The sequence below is a fragment of the Bombus vancouverensis genome, chromosome 17 (genome assembly GCF_051014615.1).
Source record: "Bombus vancouverensis nearcticus chromosome 17, iyBomVanc1_principal, whole genome shotgun sequence".
Classification (NCBI taxonomy): Eukaryota; Metazoa; Arthropoda; class Insecta; order Hymenoptera; family Apidae; genus Bombus; species Bombus vancouverensis.
This window is the reverse complement of record NC_134927.1, coordinates 5,290,581-5,313,478: the sequence shown is the minus strand read 5'-3', so window position 1 is coordinate 5,313,478 and position 22,898 is coordinate 5,290,581. Positions and strand designations below refer to the sequence as shown.

The following is a 22,898-nucleotide window of genomic DNA, read 5'->3' as shown; positions in this document are numbered from 1 at the left end:
ATTCGTTCGCGTAATACAATAAAACTAAATAAAAATTATCTTATACTTTTCAGCGATATCAGAACTATCGACAGTAGACAATAGTTCAATACTTAAAAATTAGAATTTTTGTGCCCCTCAATTTTATATAATACGATTTAACAATCAGTGACAGCAATTTCAATTCTGTAGATTTTAGTACTGAAGATTCTACCAAAAACTACATTCCAAATTTCAAGCAACTTCACTGATTCATCTAATTATAAGTGAACTTGCATGTAGGTAGACAAACTCAATCAATTGAAACAATTAAAAATAAATTGCGGAATAGTTCAATGTACAATTTAACAATCAGTGACAGCAATTTCAATTCTGTAGATTTTAGTATTGAAAATTCTACCAGAAACTACATTCCAAATATCAAGCAACTTCACTGATTCATCTAGTTGTAAGTGAACTCTCTTGTACGTGGACAAACTCAATCAATTGAAGCAATGAAAAATAAATTGCGTAATAATTCAATGTACAATTTAACAATCAGTGACAGCAATTTCAATTCTGTAGATTTTAGTATTGAAAATTCTACCAAAAACTACATTCCAAATTTCAAGCAACTTCACTGATTCATCTAATTATAAGTGAACTTGCATGTAGGTAGACAAACTCAATCAATTGAAACAATTAAAAATAAATTGCGGAATAATTCAATGTACAATTTAACAATCAGTGACAGCAATTTCAATTCTGTAGATTTTAGTATTGAAAATTCTACCAAAAACTACATTCCAAATTTCAAGCAACTTCACTGATTCATCTAATTATAAGTGAACTTGCATGTAGGTAGACAAACTCAATCAATTGAAACAATTAAAAATAAATTGCGGAATAGTTCAATGTACAATTTAACAATCAGTGACAGCAATTTCAATTCTGTAGATTTTAGTATTGAAAATTCTACCAAAAACTACATTCCAAATTTCAAACAACTTCACTGATTCATCTAATTATAAGTGAACTTGCATGTAGGTAGACAAACTCAATCAATTGAAACAATGAAAAATAAATTGCGGAATAATTCAATGTACAATTTAACAGTCAGTGACAGCAATTTCAATTCTGTAGATTTTAGTATTGAAAATTCTACCAGAAACTACATTCCAAATATCAAGCAACTTCACTGATTCATCTAATTATAAGTGAACTTGCATGTAGGTAGACAAACTCAATCAATTGAAACAATTAAAAATAAATTGCGGAATAATTCAATGTACAATTTAACAATCAGTGACAGCAATTTCAATTCTGTAGATTTTAGTACTGAAGATTCTACCAAAAACTACATTCCAAATTTCAAGCAACTTCACTGATTCATCTAATTATAAGTGAACTTGCATGTAGGTAGACAAACTCAATCAATTGAAACAATTAAAAATAAATTGCGGAATAGTTCAATGTACAATTTAACAATCAGTGACAGCAATTTCAATTCTGTAGATTTTAGTATTGAAAATTCTACCAAAAACTACATTCCAAATTTCAAGCAACTTCACTGATTCATCTAATTATAAGTGAACTTGCATGTAGGTAGACAAACTCAATCAATTGAAACAATTAAAAATAAATTGCGGAATAATTCAATGTACAATTTAACAATCAGTGACAGCAATTTCAATTCTGTAGATTTTAGTATTGAAAATTCTACCAAAAACTACATTCCAAATATCAAGCAACTTCACTGATTCATCTAATTATAAGTGAACTTGCATGTAGGTAGACAAACTCAATCAATTGAAACAATTAAAAATAAATTGCGGAATAGTTCAATGTACAATTTAACAATCAGTGACAGCAATTTCAATTCTGTAGATTTTAGTATTGAAAATTCTACCAAAAACTACATTCCAAATATCAAGCAACTTCACTGATTCATCTAATTATAAGTGAACTTGCATGTAGGTAGACAAACTCAATCAATTGAAACAATTAAAAATAAATTGCGTAATAATTCAATAGACGATGAACACAATGAAATAGAAAATATCAAAATACCACTCGTCTATATTTTATTCCTCCGCAGCGTATACTTCGATATAATACTCTGTTTTGAAAGATCTTCGCTACTTTGCGCTGAAAATTTGTTCGGCTCTTTAAATTTCCCCTTCCGTGTTGCTGCTTATATCGTTAGCCCATTGACCCCTGGTGGCAATTTTAAATTCTACGAACGCTGTTTTAAAAGCGTCTTTCTAGCCACGCAGCTGCCTTTCGTCAGAACAAGATTTCAGTTGTAGTTGGAAACTTGAACCTCCTCCTCAAGACATAATTTCACGGGGGCGGAGCATCCGCAATTTTGAAGCAATTTACGAAGCACGCCAGGGACATTTACTTTTTACCTCGAGTGGCTTCAGTCGCACGGCGACCGAGAGCTTGTAAGAAGCAGTGCCTGCAATGCGACCGATGCGAATATTTCGTTGGTTTCATGTATATTTAATCCATAGGAAAGCCGCAGGAGAGGTTCCGCTGCGCAACCAACGAAATTCATAGGATGCTTTACACGAATTTCATAAAATGACTTTTGCTTTGCTCGCGGCGACTTTCTATCGAAGTACGTACTTTGAATATTTCGCCAGTTTCATGGATAAATGGAAAAACGAGGGCGCCGCTACGTTCTACGAGCAATACGTTGCATTAAATAAGCCACGATCGAATGATTCCGATGAATTTTCGATTGAGACTCGCCTGAACGACAAATTCTGATAGTCTCGATCAGGACCATGACACGAGTTTCGAACTAACCATGGGAAATGTTCGCTGCGTATGAAGATGTTTTCCTCTTTTCATTTGATGAGCTCGATGTTTGAAGAGAAGTAAATAGGAAATATTGTGGAAAGAAATTTGTTCGCTGAACTTACCGGAATAGAACAGTAGTCCATTCGGTTGCCTGGTTTTAAATTGCAAGCTGATTGATTCCAGCGTGCTGAGGATCGGATCCCCTTTGCTCAGATTTATCGTGAGATACTCGGTCCCTCTGAAAGAGGCTTCTGATGGCGCTTTATCTGCAACAGAACAGCGTAAAGAATTTATAATTAACCGTTAGATAAATAGCAGGTTGAAAATATAAAAAGCAGAGAGTAAACGTAACGTGACCTAATATGTTAGAAGATCAGCACAACGTCGTGTGGAAGAATACGATTAAGCGTATAGTCAGAGTGTAGAAACCTACGTTACTTTGTAGAGCATGTGACAAATTAACGCAGATTGCAGGACATTCATTACGTTTCAATTTGTTAAGTAAAATTTACTTGTAAGTATATTTGTATATGTCGGAGATGAAAGGACATCGGGGCCTTCCCTTTGCAATTCTTGGGAAGATACACTGTTTATTATAGCTGTACTTAAATAACGAAACTTAGAGGCAGTCGTTATGATTCAATCCGATTATGTTTGCCCGAGATTTGTGACAGTGGACTTGGGCTCGAGGTGACACGACCGGTCGCCGAACGTAGCCACGGTCACGGGATGGACGTTTTTACCTAACAGAGAAGTGCCAAAATTATGGGACACGCGTTGTATTGACAATCAAACCTCGGGCAGGAGCAATGTGGCCGCTAAACGGGACTGTCTAGCAACGGCGGCTGGAATTTTCTTGGTATCCCCGGCCAATATGCAACGAACAAACGCGATCGTAAGGAGAGGAAAGTTTTCATCAGTCTTTTATTCTTGCGATCACCTCGCAGAGTTTTCACATCGTCTTTACGCGCAGTATTATACCGAGCGTCACAGCGAACGTTACTTTGTGCTTCAAAAGAGCTAGCCCGTTGACCGTGGATTCATTATTGAACCTAAGAACATTGTCGTTAACGTCTCGAGTGTCTAATCACCACGGTTATTTGTCGAACTCTGTAAAAATCATATTTATACCAGTAAACATAATCTCTGTCGTACAACAACGATGGCTAGTCCGAATGAAGATTCGTTACACACCCCTAAATATATTACATCATAGTACTACGAATAGTAAGATAAATTAACATCCAAGTTCATTATGCAACTGTTATCAACGTGTATTTTTATTGTCAATTTATTAGGCGAAAGCAAACCAAGATTGCTCTATTTAACGTAGAATTGACAAATTTGTAAAAGCGAAAGGAGGCGGTACGTTGAATTTCTGAACGCATGAAACATCCATTAGGCAAGTAATCCACTTTCGTGGATTATAGTTGTACGTACAATTTCCACTTGCTTGGATTATGCGTGTTCCTGCAATTTCCAGCTTAGTAAATTTAATTAAAAAATAACAAATTAATTCCCAACGGTTAACTGCGATAAATAGCTACGTTGGATACTTCAAATTTAATTCACTTCGACAAATAGGTACGTCAGACTCTTCGAGCTTCGTTTCCAAATTAATTTCATTGTACAGCGCTTCAACTTACGTTTTTTACATTTTCCTATTAATTGCGCGTAGATGAGGTTTATTAGACTGCGCTTAATAGTCAGGAGGCTGACATTAGGATGTGAATTTCTGATTGATTCCAGCATTACGTGAACTATGGTGGCTTTCCACGCCCGCCACCGGAGTTTGCATACCAAACGCAATTCTCGAAAGTCCTCGCCTAACTATCCTTTTCATACAAATGCGCATAATCCTCTGGCCTGACCTCTGCTATCACCGTGTCTACAGCTCAAGTCTGCCTAGAAGCTTCGCTGATGAGTCCACCAGCAACTGTCGGATGGAACCCACTTCCCTTTCCTCGTCCTCCTCTCTCTTTCCTATCATTACATCGCCATACAGCTTTACTATTAGTGGACACGGGTGTATTCAGCTGGAGATTAAAGTAGTCTTGATATTTTGGAAGATGATTTATGGCCTTGCTTATCCTTGCAAGCAAGGAAGTTGGAATACCAGTGTTATACAACTTGCAGCTACGTTCAAGCTGCTCCTCTGCAACTTGTTGTTGCAGATTCTTCCTTCGTTCGCGGATGAACTCGCTACGAGATGACAGCAAGAGCAAGCTAAACCATCATACGTATCATAATTCTTCTAGCGAATCTCAAGCAAGCGTTGAGAAATTTTCAAGCAGACACGTGCAACGATTACTTTCAAACTCGCTATTGTCACGTCAATCCGCATCTGAGGCCAGATGTGTGCAGGTCCTCGCTGCGTACCCTCAATAACCTCAAGGACCCACCATAAACTTACACTTAGTTTAAATTTAAATTTAAATTTAAATTTTATTATAAAATTTAATATAAAATTGAAATTTAATTTAAATTTAATTTAAATTTTAGTTTATTAACCTTGTAAGTGTTATTGGTTTATGGATGGTCCTTGGAACAGTCCTTAGGTTTATTATACGTTCGTACAAATTGCGGAGGAGAAGCGGGTATTTACCTAACGGGAAAGCTGATTTTCCCCATGAACAGTGTCGCCTACGAGCCACGTTCGTAGGAGGCTTCCTCCTCCTATCTTCGTTTATTAACGTGGGCTATAATCAATTGGCATCGCGGATCGTTAGCCTCACTTTTCCCAACGAAAAGTGTGAACAACGAATCCGCGTTGTTAGCTCAAAGGGCACACCCACACCGAGCTTTCCTCCATAATAATACGAGAACACCTCGGCACTGAAACTACAAACTCTCGTCAGTCGACATCTCTCAGATCAGTCACGTAAACTGTGCTTATAAAGTTGTGTTATTTAATAAAGTTCGATAGAAAAGAAACATAAAGTTGCGCTACGGCTCTACCTTCTTGTCTTTAAAACCTAAGCCTTAATTTTACGTGACACCATCTTCGCCGCCGACAGTTTGGTAAATTTGGTTTCTCTGCGAAACGCAAGCTTCCTGGAATCGCCGACAGGTCTTTAAACGGCGCGAAGACATCACCTCGTCGAGATGAACAAAGGCCGGGGCCTTTTGTCCAGGTGCATCCGCTTCAGGTCTGACTTAATTGAAGGCAACGAGCGTGGCATAAGGGTTTCGCGCTTCGTCTCTTGTCCCTTTATTTTTCCTTCGTTCAATATACTCGAGCTTTTGAATTCGGTGTGCAGACGTCTGATCTCGTCCACGTAGCCGCGAATACGCGTCGCGGGTACTGGCCAGACGTTTCTCATTATTTCCCATCTTCCCATTGTCGTCAGCCGACCAAACAAAAGTGCAGCCGACGCAAGGCCAGGCAAAAAGGCCATAAGACGCGCTTTAATGGCCCTGGAATGGCGCCAAATCGCGTCGCTTCGGTGCACCGACTCGTCGATTGAAATGTTCATTACCAGCGCAAACCAAGCGACGATACGCATCCGCAAAACCGTGTCTTGCGAAGCCAGTGACTTATCGATCATCTATTTTTAACGCAGTGATACGATTAAAAAATTCAGCAAATCGACGAAGAGTACAGCGAAGATTAAACCAGTTTTTCGTCCATTTTCGGTCCTTCGATTTTCCAACTGAATTTGCTGCCAAATAATAGTTCACGGTGAGACGTGGAATGTAGTAAATTTTCAAGTTTAATTACAGCAGACCAGAGCCGGCAATTACGTTAGAGATTCCCTTATTCGAACACCCATTAGCCTAATATCCGAACGTTGTATTATTCGAACGCTCTATTATCCGGACGTAATATTTCGTCGAGTAAGGGACGCTCTTTTCCGCTTGGAACGCGTACGTGTTTCATTAGTGTTCACGCGCCATGTATTATTCTACGTAATTAGTGTAATTTCTTGTCTTATTCGAATTTTCACTATGAGAATTCAGTATGAAACTAACGTTAATTAAAAAATGGGGAAAGCGGCGTAGGCGCGACGTAATTAGGAGAAATGCACGTTGGAAGAGCCGCTAACTCGGACATAGGAAAACAAAAACACTATAGTGAAAATTATGTAAATTACGTGGATATCTCGGATGCTGGGAACAGTAGAAAAATGTGAAATGTTCCGATGTAACGAAATGGTCTCTGTTACGTCGGCCGACTCTCTACCTAAACCAGGCCACACACCGCGGGCAAGATGGTAGTCGGATGTCTTCAGATCCTTACTACGTAGCCTCGATGGTCTCAAGTACCCTCCATAAATCTCAGGAACTTTCTAGTCAAGGTCCTTCAGACCGAACAAATATTCTTTCACTGAATTGTTTTCTAAAGTTTATCGTCCACCGCGGGTTGACGCGGGAAAGTTGCCTTTTCTCACGTATGAGGCCTCTCACTAGCAACTTTATCTCGAGGGCGGTTAGCATCCTTCCTCACCCACCACCATAGCAAATAAGCAATTAACAACGAAGCCTATTTCCCTCGCTTTCCTAGCCAAAATTGTCGTCGACAAATCCGATGATCCCGTGCGCTGGACACACCCATCCTCGGCTTTCCTCCGCCACAGCATCGTCACCGAACTTGGCTGACTTTCCATCTTTCAAACAGTCGACATCCTTTGACCGGGTTTCCACCCTTAGATCAGTCACTTACTTAACTTACACACGCGCACCAGCGTAACTATCTTCTTTACAAAGTTGTTGGAATAAACTGTGATTTATAATTTGTTGTATCAGCGTCATATTTAATTGAACTACCTCTACTATCCTAATCGAAATAGGGGATCGATCATTTCGTGGCGTCGATTATCGAATCGTAAGGGGAATTTACGATTCCCGTTGTCTCTGAAATAGTCTCGTTGCTATAAAGACGATGACACAGTGTGTGCGTGCGTGTGTTAGAGTTATGACATAGAAATTCGACGCTTCGACTTTGCTTCACAATGTAATTTCAAACAGTCTGAGACTTTCCTTGAAGAAATACAGTGTTTCTTGCGTCGTTGTTTACCTGTGACGCTTTTTACACGGAGAAATAAAGCGACGAGTAGCGTTGGGTGAAGACGAGCCAGCGTCCGAGAGTTGAACAAAAAGCGTAAATGCTTTTTGTAAATAACAATTCTTCATACAATGTAGGAAAAGGGTCTGCAGCGTTGAGAGGGGCATTTCGTGTTCCATTTTGTATCCTCTTACGTTGTATTAGTATGGGAGAGCAATGGTACAATTCATATTGCTGCGATGGGAATTTTACAGATGCGTAACTTTTGTAACCTGAGTAACTTTTGTAACTTAAAACACGCTTTTTCTTTTATTTTTTTCGAAAGAAGAAACGTCTCTATCTCTACGACAGAAATTACCTTATTTCGTGTTACGTAGAGTGAAACTAATCGCTCGTTCTTCGTTGTCTCGCAGCTCTCGAGAAGATGATAAAAGCAGAAGAAAAGTAAATTGCATCGCATCGTCGTAACGCGCCGTCCAGATATCCGATAACGTTTCTTTCAACTTTTTATTTTATCGTTGTACGTAACGTAATTAAAGGACAACATCGATCGCATGGAATAAGCAAAGGTTGTTTACGCGTTGCATCGTGTAATTAACTGTTAATTTGTACAATTCGTTTGACGCAACGTGAAACTTCCATGATACTTTGTAATTGAGTAGCTAATTATCGCGATATCATTGGCCAACGTATTTTCCTTTTATTTTTCAAAAGTCGTCTCGTTTAAATCGCCACTTTTCTTCTCTTACGTTCTTTCCTACTAAACGAAATCTGTTTTCATTACTTTAAACGACTTACGTCTTTCGTTAAATCAACTTCTCTATCATAACACTGGCCTCCTTGTTTGAAACATGTTATCCAGCACTTTTCCAGATACGTTGAGATATTTCAAGTTGCCAGTGTTTTCTGCGTTTAATTAAAGTTATATGGTGTGGGCTATTATGTAAAGTAATGAGGAAACATTTTTAATGGAACGAGGGAAAAGATGGAAGAAAGAAACCGGTAGAACTTCAGCTTTGAAACGGTAGATGGGACATTTTAATTAAAACAGGGCAAGACGTTTAAAATTTCACTGCTTTTCCAAATGCATCTTAATATACTACGTGTATCTGCATTTGAAAACTATGTGGGCTATTACGAAATATTGGCTATACGTGTCAGATGAAATGAAGAAAAACAAGAAAATGAAAGAAGAAAAGCTACTAGAACTTCAGTTTTGAAACGATAGATGGGACATTTTAAACGGGACGAGACGCTTAAAAATGTCTCCCTTTTCTAAATGCATCTCCATTTTAAAATTGACTCAGCTCTCACAAAATATTGGCTACGTATATTAAATTGGAAAGAGAGAAACAAAAATTGACAAAGATCCTACGAAAACTTCAGCCTTGAAATGGTAAGTGGGACATTTTAATTAAACAGGACAAGACGCTTAAATATGTCTCCCTTTTCTAAATGCATTTCCATTTTAAAATAGACTCAGCTCTCACAAAATATTGGCTACGTATATTAAATTGGAAAGAGAGAAACAAAAATGGACAAAGATTCTACGAAAACTTCAGCCTTGAAATGGTAAGTGGGACATTTTAATTAAACAGGACAAGGCGCTTAAAAATGTCTCGCTTTTCTAAATGCATCGTAACATACTACGTGCATCTGAATTTTAAAATTGCGCCAGCTATCAGAAAATATTGGCCTCGTGTGTTAAATCGAACGAAGAAAAGCGAAGATGGACAAAGACACTGGTAAAACTCCAGCTTTGACACGGTGGATGGGACATTTTAATTAAACAGGACAAGGCGCTTTCAAATTCCTCCTTTTTCTAACTGCATCTCCATTTTAAAATTCAGTCAGCTCTTACAAAATATTGGCTATGTATATTAAATTGGAAAGAGAGAAACAAAAATAGACAAAGATCCTACTGAAACTTCAGCTTTGAAACGACAGAGGGACATTTTAATTAAACAGGACAAGACGCTTTCAAATTCCTCCTTTTTCTAAATGCATCTCCATTTTAAAATTCAGTCAGCTCTCACAAAATATTGGCTGCGTATATTAAATTGAAAAAAGAGAAACAAAGATGGACAAAGACCGTACTAAAACTTCAGCTTTGAAACGTCAGATAGGACATTTTAATTAAACAGGACAAGACGCCTAAAAATGTCTCCTTTTTCTAAATCCATCTCCATTTTAAAATTCAGTCAGCTCTCACAAAATATTGGCTGTGTATATTAAATCGAACGAAAAGAAACAAAGATGGGCAAAGAAGCTTTGAAAGAGAAGAAGAGACGTTCCAACAAAACTCAACATCTACACGTCACAAAAGTCCCCAGCAAACGCCGTACTCGTCACGACATTGTTCACTTGCGCGTTCCTTGAACCTGGTAGCTTTTCAATCTTCACGACAGGCGAACCTGCACAAGTATCAAGAAGATCATCGAGCTATTTGCGACCGTAGCTCGCGAAGGAAGACATTTTCGCGGATGGGAAGCCTTGGCCATCCGGCGGAAGATCATCTTCGCGGCTTTCCGTTCTCCGTTTGAGTGCAACATGGACAGCTTCGTCTTCTTCTTCTTCTTCTTTCTCGTCCTCTTTCTTTGCCTCGTCTCGTGTCAGGAAGCGGAGACACGCGTGAAAGTGTCATTAGCCACGTCGAAGGGAATATTCTCGGCAATCCTCTTTTCATCTCGCTCGTTTCTATCTATTGTTCACGGTGTGCTCGGCTGCTTCGAAAGAAAACGACGTCGAGCACCTAATCCTGTTAGACGAAAGCGGTTTGCATCGTCTTCGTTCAACGGCGAAAGGAGTTTGCGAGGAAAAAAGAAGCCACTTCGACGTGGTCCCGGTGCGACTCAGCTTCTCTCCATTTGTTTGGATTTTTCGCAGAGAGAACGCTGAATCAGTTTCAGGCTGACTTCGCGCTTTATCTCGGCTGAGGCTTGTTCAGCCGAAGCAGCTGGCGAGAAAATCGTACTTTCAATTTGGTTTGCAAGATGCTACGAATTGGCTGTAATCGTGAGAGCATTGTTTAAGGATTTGGCCAAGCAACGTGTTTTGTATTTGTTATTACGATACGATATGATGTTCAGTACCAATTTCCAATACAGTAGAGTGTGGGATTTATTTATTTACAATAAATGGATTGAACAGACGTTGGTTAAACAGGAAACGATGATTGTTTAATGTGAACTAATCGCAATAACGTGTTGTAATTAAGACGACTAGATAGTTCATTTGCAACACTCGTCACCATGGATCTTCCTGACTTCTCCAATCACATTCTCTGGCTTCTCAACTCGCACTGACTGTTAATTCGTTTTTGTCCCTTGGCAACCCCCTGTCTCTTGTCTTAGTCTCGTGTCTTTTGTCTTAGCTCCACCACGCACATGTTCCGCTTGTTTATAATTCGCCTGACACCCCCCAGGCTCCTCGTCCACGACGCTACAAGAGTCTTGTCCGAGTTAACAGGCAGACAAGATCGTTTGGATAATAAAATTCTCGCATAACGGAACAATTGTTTTCCCGTACGAAATTTGATTTATTCAAGCATTGTCAAGGGTTGTTTAAATATTTATGCATCTCGTATCGTTTTCGATTCCGAGTCGTATCATCCTTTTCACTTAGGAAACCGCACAGAGTTAGATTCTTTTTCTGGGGAAAGTACCATCCCATTATCACTTTCGCTTGCTGTTTCTATTTGTATGAAGTATACAGGGTGGTTGGTAACTGGTGGTACAAGCGGAAAAGGGGTGATTCTACGCGAAAAAAGAAGTCAAAAATATAGAATAAAAATTTTTCGCTCGAGGCTTTGTTTTCGAGAAAATCGACTTTGAATTTTCGCTCGGTACGCGTGCAACGATCTACAGTGAGATCCGTTACAACGAGACGTGATAAAGTGCACGCGTACCGAGCGAAAATTCAAAGTCGATTTTCTCGAAAACAAAGCCTCGAACGAAAAATTTTTATTCTATATTTTCGACTTCTTTTTTCGCGTAGAATCACCCCCTTTCCGCTTGTACCACCAGTTACCAACCACCCTGTATTTGATTTGATATATTTTTCCTGCTGTTCCCAGCATCTGAGGCATCTACGTGCTTCAGGCAATTTTCAACATCGCGTTTCTGGTTTTTAATTTCTGTGATCGTGGCTGCTCCAACGTCGTGTATTTCGTTAATTCTGTTACGCTGTTTCAAGTTTCTTAACCCCTTAACCTACGATTCACGTTCGAGAATGCCCGTAATATTTACGTTTGGTCCGATCATCTACTACGGGCTATGCCCGTGGTTGTAGGTTAAGAGGTTAATCATACGATATTCTGTTTCCACAGATGGAACGCTATTAATCTCATGCTAAATTGCCCTAATCAAAATTCACTCTGTCGAATATGGGAAGAACACGTCATTTTATACGAACGCTGATAAAATATGTACATATTTGAAACTGATAACAGAGCGTTCGGATAATGCAACATTCGGATATTAAAGTTGTCGTATAACAAGCGGTCGGATAACAGCAGCTTTTCTTCTTTTTTGCGCAGACCTACTCGTCGAGCACGGTTTATTAAATTCAGCGTTTCGCATTTCTCCATAATTTCGTTTCCAATTTTTCGTTCCGATGGTTCCATTGTCCACCAACAAAATACTACGCAGACCTAACGACCCATTGAGAGGGTAGACTTATCGAGATCAGATCTTTCAGTAAATAAACGACCATGAAGCGGTAAAATATCAGGACAGGTGACATCACGGATACATCAAGCTGAGTAATCCATTCTTCCACCCTCCTTAAAACTGGCCGAGAAAAATGAAAGTAAATTCAGAGCGGAATACCGGCAATTTAGCACGGGCCAGAGCCCTTTAAATACGGTTCACGCTAACAGAGCTTACGGCGGCACGCTTCTTCATTCATTGGACAGCGGGTTCAGGACGCGGGAGTGGCTGAAGTAGAAGTTTTCAGCACGCGATGGCTTCGACTCGGAAGAGGAGAGTCGAGGAACGGAAAGCTGGTGTCTGAAAGCAGGTTGCCAGAGGGTTGAATCTCGCCAGCATCGACTAATTGTGAAACACGCCCACACGGCGACTCGTTGAATTATGAAGAAACTTGGACGCTCGTTGCGCGTTCCCGAGCGAATTTCTTTCGCCACGCGATTTATGGGATATCGGTTGAGCCGGGTTTCGCGGCAAACCAGCCCGCTCGATCATCCAGGGGTTAATTTGTTCGTCGTAATTGCGCTCGAGATAAATGCAATGCCCGGTCTCATCTGGCGTTCCAAGGCAACCTATGATTTATGCATAATTGTGTTTTCTATATTTTTTTCTCAGCCTGATTTATAATATCACGTTCCGGCTTCTTTCGATTTTTAATCAAGCGAATGCTGCTTCTTCCGATAATGATAATTAATTTAATAAAAACCAATAGTTGTTGGATATCGTTAAACTCGCCTACCTTTGGTATTCTCTTGCCTGAGCGTCTCAGGGCTGCAGTCAGAGGTATAGTTGCGTTCTTTCGCATTTCTATCGGGTTATCGCAGTCTAAGCGTAGCGTAAGTGTAACAACGATTGGGTGTTTCGTCTAAATCTGCGATGTTAAATAAGTTTATCAACCAAGAAATGAGAAAGTCGGAAGGTGCGACTAAACGTTTTATTGTTGAATATCAAAGTGTTCCAACTGACGTTTCAGTGGCCATATTTAATAGTTCAATGAATCTACAAGGCAGGCAAATGAACAGTGGTTCTCAAACAGGCTTAACTTCTGCGATACATCATCAAGTTCAAAGAACATCGCCATGGTAGGCAAGATTTCATTATGAATTTTGTATTTTCACATTAGAAATTGACAAGTTAGAATGATGAAGACCAGGCAAATGTACAGTGGTTCTCAAACAGGCTTAACATCTATGACACATCATCAAGATTAAAGAACATCGCCATGGTAGGCAAGATTTCATTATGAATTTTGTATTTTCACATTAGAAATTGACAAGTTAGAATGATGAAGACCAGGCAAATGAGCAGTGGTTCTCAAACAGGCTTAACTTCTATGACACATCATCAAGATTAAAGAACATCGCCATGGTAGACAAGATTTCATTATGAATTTTGTATTTTCACATTAGAAATTGACAAGTTAGAATGATGAAGACCAGGCAAATGAGCAGTGGTTCTCAAACAGGCTTAACTTCTACGATACATCATCAAGATTAAAGAACATCGCTATGGTAGGCACAATTTCATTATGAATTTTGTATTTGCACTTTAGAAATCGACAAGTTAGAACGACGAGACGTTTATTGTTCGCAGTGATTCCAACTAACATCTCGACAGTTACTAGTCGCATGTATTGCATACTGTGCATTTCATCTTGTATTTTCTATTTTCTTTTCTCGACTAGAGCCAGCATCTTACCTTAAATTTTATCATGAAATCCGCGAAAGCTAAAAAATTGTGGCTTCAGGACCAAGTGGAAAGTAACACGTGCACCAGTTAGTGTAACGTAATTAGCATAAAAGGGTGGATGTTCTGGACTCGTGTATCCGCGAGTCGCGATAATTACGTGATATCCGGCAGATTGGTGTGTCGCTTAGCACAGTTTTGCTCCATTGGGGCTCATTCGTTGCGCCATCTCGCGCTTCCCTAAATCCACCGTTCGATTTCATCGTAATTTCCAGCAGCGAACGTAAGTATCGCGTAATTAACGTGGCCTGCTTCGCTACTAATTAAGCCGCTTCTCCGGGTATTGAATAATTTCCACGCGTACCATCACTCGTCTCGTCGCCTTTAATTAATGCAACTCCTCGACAAAATCTTGCACTCTCGTCCGGTCCGAATAATTGCTCGATAATCGGATCAACGTTTGATCACTGTCGGGAGATAGAGGCCGACATCTTATGGAATTTCGTGGCACGCCAACTGATATTAGGTCGTCCGAAAAGTTTCTTTCGTTTTATACAGAAATAACAGACGCACAATGTTTTTTGTTTTATATTAGTTTATTGCATTATACACAAACATAATAATAGAAATAATAATATAAAATAATATAAAATAGAAATTAGTGTTCATTTATTATCACCTTACGAAACGAAAGAAACTTATCGGACAACCTAATATATCGATGTGAAAAGAAAGCAGAGATTTTCTAAGACCTACGACCTGTCTATAATTTAGCGTAGCCAGTTCCAGACTCGTATTCAGCGTAATTACCGCAGCTGATAAACCTGTCTAAATGTATCAGCAATATAGCAGATGCTTCTCAATCCCATGAGTTTGCATCGTTCTCGTTATGCTGCTTGGATTCGAAAATGACGGAATATAATTGAAGACGGATTAACGCTTAACCACACGGACAGGTAGCTTGTGAGAGGAATGTAAATTTTGATTTCCTTAATTTTGGTATCCGAGTGAATTTAATGCAGCAAAAGATATTCACAAAGAAATAGTGAAATATCTGTAGGGAATTAATTTTTCTAACACAACACGAATAAACATTTCGCCAATATTACTACAAATTTTTCATTAAAAATTGTACTGTATCTACTGTGCTCGAGGAAACATTGGATTTTCTGTGCCACATGTAGACATCGAAAGATGCCTTTAAATATAACAAAGATAAAACTACTTTATTCGAAAAATACTAATTTTTCAACGGCAATTAATTTGGCAATAGCATCCGGCTGTGACATTAGTTGAAATTAAATAACCTGTTAACCGCACCGTCTGCGTCATCGACGTTGCACAAGCGCAGCTACGTACTGAATTCTAAAGCTTTATTAATTACATCGTATTCACCGGGAAAGCTGGCTAACGCGTTTTTCCACGCGCAGGATAATCGCCGATATAATCAACTCCACTGAATTTAATATTAATTACTTGAAATTGCTCTCGCCACGCGTTTAACGTGCTATTTATTTTAATATACATTTTCACCGTTAACGAGTACACTTTCTCGCTCACCTAATTGCTACGTGCGATCTGAAAAATTACCTTCAAATTAAGATCAAGCAGGAGCTATGTTTAACATGATGAGACATTTCGTGAAATGGTTCTCTTGCTATTCGTGCAGAAATGTCACGGTATCGTCATCGTCAGCGATCTTCAAGTTGTATTCGCATCCAGTTTATCGTTACTAGCCTGTTACATCGTCAGCTTCGCGAGCCCTTGGTCCTGTCGCGAGATTATCCGCCAGCTTTAGGGATCCGACGACTCTCAAAATTCTTTACAGCACGTTGGTTACGCCTGGAACGCTGCTCTCCCATCTGCAATCCCTTCCAGGTGACGCACGTTGTCTCCATTGAGAGGATTTAGTCTTCTACGTCCCTTTTCTGTAAAATTGCAAATCCCATCCCTCGCCACGTAGTTACGACCCTCGGATTATTCACCTTGGGACAACGTAGATTCGTAGCTGGTGGCATATTCGCGTACAAAATTGTAAAACAGTGCATGGAGCGTGCAGAGGTTGTTCAGTCTGTTAAGCTTCCTGGTCCAGCCAGGTCCTTTTGCCTATTTTCCACACGATTTTCCTTACTCGGGGAAGCAATTACGCTTGCAGCGGTTGGACAGACCGAGTTGCAAGCAATTGCCAACTCTCTGGCCCATCGATCGCTTCTTGGTCGCTTGCTATGTTTCAGAAAAATGCTAGAAACTTGCTCTATCACCTGCTATCGCAACCAGCCGCGGTTATTCGCTCGCTTGTATCGCTGCGCATCTTCCTCTTCGCGTCAATCGCAAGATGATAAGATGGACGCAAGGAAAAGTCGGGTTTTCCGCGTGCTTCGTTAGTATCACACGCTCAAGAAGGCCACCCGCTCAGAAACAGTAATAGCTAGACATCCTGCGTGCCACAGTCATCGAAACAATAACCAAATAGTAGCGGAATAGCCGTCTCTGAGATACGTCAGATGACAATCCCTTCAGAGGGACTGGAACCTCAGTATAAGAATCTGTTTGGAATTTTGAGTGAATTCCCTTGAGTAAGGATTCCCTCCTTTAGGAAATTCCGAATTGCATGTTCTCCTCGAGCTGTAAACCCAACGACCCCGAGGTCCGGTAAAAGATCCTTGGAAAGGACCAGCCGGAAGGGCAGGATGGACAGGCGAAAGCCAACGGCTGGTAGGGAGAATCAGCAACGTAGAAGGACAGTTCATCATCAGACATCGTGCCGTATGGTTGAAAGACTTCACTCCCAACAAGATCTTACCACCGCCGTGCATCACATCGCACGTTACGTTTTTACAAGTTCAACACAGTGCTGGATTACTCTAACACCCGATATGTTAAACCTCCTCCACCTTGAGCGTTGATTCATTCGACCTGACCGGTTGCCAGATAATTCGCAACAGAACCCTCCAAAATGAGCGCTCGAGACCATTCTGTTGTAACACTTTGAACCGTCACTCTGTTGGATTTGCATAATAAATTCTATTGTCATAAACAAAGTTCAGTTTCTTCAGCTTATTTGTGAAACGTTCGCGAGGAGATCACCGGCGATCTATCATTTTCCTGATTTCCTGTGTCTCCTGCGTGACATTAGCGTTGGCTTCTCCCGTGCTTCCACCTAACTCGTGCACTTCCAACGGTTATCAGTGCGCTGATCCTGGCACGAGCATCGATGGTTCAAGTTTGCAAACTTCTCTCAGCCGCATAATTCCCTCAAATAAAACACGCAACGTCTCTCTGCTCCTGTTCTGCTCGCGCGTTCATCCATCCGTCCGATGTTTACCGTCTTGAAGGCGTCGTGAGCTGGAACACTCGTCGCGTCTCAAAGTGCAGTCCCATAACGAACGGTCTGAAGACGCTTTATGCGCGGCAACGAACGATACACACGCAGTTACTAATCCGTATTAATCGCCGACCATTCATTAGGAAGTCAGCGATGGGTGGTGGTTGCCCGTAGGGGATGCTCGTGCTATGTAGTTTCGCACCTGGCGCACTCTCACGATCAATCGTCCCACCCCCGCGGCCCTTTTACCGTAAATCTGTCGGCTAAACTCGGTCGATGCAGCCGTGGAAGACAATGACCAAGTGAGCTGCTACTCGTTGCAATACGTTGGAGAAGGCAGTTGACAAAATATTAGGTCATCCGGAAAGTTTCTTTCGTTTTGTAAGGAAATAATAGACGCACAATGTCTTTTGTTTTATATTAGTTTATTGAATTATGCAGGGACGTAATAATGGAAATAGAACGAAAGGGTTCATACTTAATTCAATAAAATAATATGAAACAGAAATTGTTCACAATTGTACACAGCTCTGACGTCTCCAAGTAGTCTGCCTTCGTCCCAGTCCATTGTCTATACGCTGTCGATAGCTTCAATGCTTGAGAAAACTAAAAAGACCAGATGAAGAGTTTTCTTAGAAGTGGTGACCACTTCAACAAATTTAACCAACGACACTTCTCACCAATTGCAACGGTTGCTTCTCGGACGTCTCCCCGGATCGTTCGATTTGCCTGCTGTTCCATCTTCATCGACGAGCTACCAAACACGTGCAGATGGCGAACTTGTAGTTACACAGAAAACACGCAGGTGTTTTTTAAAATCGACATCAATTTCAATTTTTCGGCTCCGAATTCGCGAGTCGCGTGCTATCACCGAGGGAGCGGGTCCAAATGTAATCAGCGCGAGTAACATTCTCCTAAAAAGGAGAAGCAACGACCCGTCGACCCACAAGCGCGTCAGACTGGAAAACAACGAGAGAACAACTGGAAGATGATAAAAGTGGAAGAATTTTACAATGCACGAAGTGCTGTCGAAGCTGCGGGCCATCTCCGCGTAAAAATCCGGCGGAACCGTAAAAAATTAAATCAGAAGAAATCTCCGCTCTTGTGAGTCGCGTACGCACGACGCTGTTATCGCGGGTCGCTAAAATATTCACGTGCCGCTGCGGGGATAGAGCGCGTTATAAAGCGCGTTTACCAAACCGGAAGCTACGCTTTTCATCGCGATAGGGAGCGTTTTTATTGCGCGAAATAGCGCGGCTCGGTCGAGGGACGAAGCAAGTTACGAAGAGATTTTAATAAATTCCGATGACTCTGGCAGACGATAAAAGTGGCATTAACAGTGTCGTTCGATCTCATCTCCGATGTCCTCGTTGTCCCCCGTCGTCGTCCACGCGGGATTAGCCGAGTAATCTCTCGAAGAGCTTCGAGAACGGGAGTAACGAGATCCCGGGAGGAACGAAGACCTTTTCTCATCTTGGAAGTCGTGTTTCTGTCCTCGTGTTCCTACTTTCTCTCTCTGTTTCTCTGCTTTCTCCTTTCAATGCTTTTATTCTCGACCTTTTTTCTTCTTTCTTACTTTCCAGCGCGTGCAGAAAAAAAGTTTCCGATCAGAATAAACTCTGCGTTTCTATGGTCTCTCTTGTCCAGTGTTTCTCTTCCAGGTATCTCGTTTCTTCTTTTCTCATTGTCGCTCTGTCTTGTTTCAAGGAGAAGGTTTCTCAAGAAGAAACAGCTGGAAATAGCGGAACGTTGTTTGCTTGATACATGGAAGCTCGATCGCGATGGTGCGGCGGTTAAACGCTCGGATAAACGCGAATTTCGATAAATATTTCAAGTGGTTTTAAAGTTTCATTTTCGACTTGTTAGCTCGCCAATTATCATTCCAACATTCGAATCATTCCACTTTGCACCACTCCAACCAATATTTCCCGACCTTTTCTCAACTTTGATTTTAAATAAGTTTCACGGCAAGTTCCCTTTTAGAAGTTTGACTTCAAGTCCATCATTTTTCCTTTTTCTTAATTTTAGTTCCTTAGTTATCGGTTATCCATCTTCTTTCTTTTTTCTCATAATTTTTCAGATAGAAATCCGTCTCGTTGCTATTGTCTTGGCAACTAAGTGACTGCTGATTTTGTCATAAGATGGTAACGACAAAACCCGCAGTCACTTAGTTGCCAAGCCAATAGATTGAAACAGAATGTTCCAAAGTTGAACAATTCGAAGCAAACAATTGTGAATAACCCATAAAGGTACAAAAATATCCATCGAAATTTAAAACGTCCAACGACGAAAATGAAATAAAATTGTGCAATATATTGGGTTGACAACTAAGTGACTGCGGATTTTGCCATTACCATTTTATGATATTTGCTTGGCAATTGTTTGCTTTGAGTCATTTAATTTTGGAAAATTCTGTTTCTAACCCAATATATTTATAATTTTATTCCATTTTTGTCGTTGAACGTTTTAAATATTTAATGGTTATTTTTGTACCTTTGTGGGTTATTCACAATTGTTTGCTTCGAGTTGCTTAGTTTTGGAATATTCTGTTTCAATTTATTGGGTTGGCAACTAAGTGATTGCGGATTTTGCCAAAAAATGGTAATGGTAAAGGTAATGGTAATTTTCCAAATTAAACAACTCGAAGCAAACAATTGTGAATAACCCATAAAGGTACAAAAACATCCATCAAGATTTAAAACGTTCAACGACAAAAACGAAATAAAATTGTACAATGTGTTGCATTGGAAACTAAGTGACTGCGGATTTTGCCATAAGATGGTAACGACAAAACCCGCAATCACTTAGTTGCCAAGCCAATAGTTGCACCGGTAGGTCGACCGCTTTCGCGTAAATTATATCCTGCGATTAATAAGCGTTAGAAATCCTTTAATACGACAACTCGGCGGAAATAAAATTACCGGTAAATTAATTCGCATAAAAGAAGAATAATCGCAGGTAAAGAGGTGGCAGCTTATATCGCGTAGAAGAAATCCGCTTACTCTTGTGCCAGCCTGCAGCAATCGGCAACGATTTCCACGAACAAAACCAATACGCGATACTTCATGAAAGCTATAGAAAATCCCAGGCTCTTGAAACATTCAGCCGCTTCGTTAGTAACTGCTAACACGCTCGTAAAACGCACAGCTTACACGCTAATAAGACATCGGCTGTAACCCGCGGATAATAAAGCTCTTGGAAAGCTGGCTTGCCAGTCGTTTTAAATAACCAACGACTTCTCGGTAATCGTCAGGAGGAGGACGATAATCCGGATAATTCCTCGACTAAGGAAATAACGAGGAACGAAACAAAAAAAAGTCGATCGACGTGGTCGGTTTGCAGGTTCGTGTTCCTCGTTTCGTCGTGTTACTTCCGGCTACTCCGAGCGCGCAATGAAACAAACGACCCTGAGCAGCTTAAGCGAATGGCCGAATAAAAGTCTATTGATTTCGATCTGCCTCGTTTAATAAATCTCGATGGATCAGCGGGATGAAAAAAAAAGAAAAATGTGCAGGTAAAGAAGTGGGTCGATTTATTTCCTGCCTCCTTGTCGTTGTATCCTCCATACATCCGCCGGATTATCGAGTTAATCCTGGCAACGTCCTCTTACCGACGACGAACGAAAGGATCACGAAATATGTACATGGCAGCGGATACGAGGAGAAATTTTTTCAAAAGGGAAGATTCTCAGCGTGTCCTGGCTGCTGAAAAAATTATTCGATAGATCTTCAACAGGAACTATGATTCCATGGAAAAATGTTAATGGGATACGTGTGGCAGTAGGGTTTTGTATTTTTGTTGCTGATAAATGCGGTTGATCTGGACGATCGCTTGAGTTTCCTGGGAAATTTGTAGAAAGTGTTTCCACGTTTTACCATAGGAAACTAAATATTAGGTTGTGGCATGCGAGATATTTTGAAATTGCGTTTCATTCGCGTCGTAAACTCACCAGCTTCGCCGTAAAAACCAAACACTCTCGTTTTAATCTTTTTCGGCTAAACTTGTTTCTTCTTCCTTTCGTTTCTCTGCTTTCTCTTTCTTTTTCCTCTTTTTTTTTTTTTTTTTGTTATAGTGTTCTTTGGTACGTGTCGCTAGGGTCTCGGTTTCGCGGGGATCTCGTTACCCGAAGAAAGTTTCTGGGCAACTCGTTAAGCAAGTAAGAAGTTGAACGAAATTCCAGGAAAATAAGATGCGATACCCCGCCCCAAAGTTTCATCCCCATGAAATATCACGTATTTCCGTCATTAAAACTTCGATTCCCCAGCGCGGGATAAGATGTCAGAGAGACATTAAATCATTCGTGGCTGAGAAATCAGGAATATCGTTCGAGCATCCAATTAGAAGCTACGAGTTCCAGGGATGTGTTATAAATAGCTTTCGGAGCAAAGAGTCGAGACGCTGCACTTCCTTCAAAATTATTTCCTCTGCGGATGAACAGGGGACGCTCGTCTTGCTTTCTTCGTTTGTAACTTCGGGCTCTTTGCGTTTAAAGTGGTCACAGCAGTCGCTTGACACTAGAACGACCGATAGTTAACACGACGCTATTTCTATCACAACCAGTGAATATGGTCTTTAAAAAATACGTAATAATAGAATATTTTTATATTTATTGATTTATTACTTTCTTACAGAAGCAATTCCATGTTACGTAGCACATTTTTGCTATTATTAATCCATCTGCGACCATGATCGACCTAAACGAGGGTTGACACATTTATAAAATTGTAGAACCAGTCGTTTTGACTGCTGTGGTGTTTCTAGCGTCAGCATCTAGCGATCCAGCGATCGATCCGGAATTTTCCTCATAACTGATATCGTCGTATCGAACGATACGCGGTAAAAATTTGTAAACCGCGTGGCAAGTTGTAGAAAACGAGGAAACTGGTTAATTGGGGTCCGATAAACAGAGTGCAGGACTCCTGTACACTTTGACAAGTACCAGTCATTTTCACTGCTATTGGTATAAGTAGCCTGATACAAATTATTTTCAGTTTGAATACATAAAAAACAAAATAAAATTCATTATATTATTCTTTCAGTTATCGTTGCAAAAGTCGTTACATTGCAACACGAAGTAGGAATTTGAAAATAAAATTGTAAAACCAGTCGATTTGATTGGTGTGGTAGTTCTAGTGTTAAATAGATCGGCGAGTTAAGTTTCTCTGGCAACATTTTGTTATACAAATCTACTTTCGATTTTAAATACGCCACATTCTTTACTTATATTTTCTTTTATCTACGGATTTTTCTTCATGAAAAATGTTTAGACGAATCGATTATAAATAAGACGTAAAGAACGTCAGAGAAGTGATTGATTTTGTATTTCAATTTTTCTTTTCTTTTTTTTTTTAATAATAAGAGGCAATTTCATTGTGTTTAATGGTAACAGGGAATGTTAAAAAACAAAGGT

At 40.2% G+C, this 22,898-nt stretch overlaps 1 protein-coding gene across 1 annotated transcript in view; it reads right to left on the bottom strand.

Annotated features, from left to right (window-relative positions):
• The window catches only part of Nrx-1 (neurexin 1), a 600,022-nt gene that overhangs the window by 312,329 nt on the left and 264,795 nt on the right, over positions 1-22,898 (bottom strand). The window contains exon 5 of the mRNA XM_033349833.2: positions 2,889-3,032. Coding sequence (XP_033205724.2) covers positions 2,889-3,032 — 144 coding nt within the window. The remainder of the gene's footprint in view (positions 1-2,888; positions 3,033-22,898) is intronic.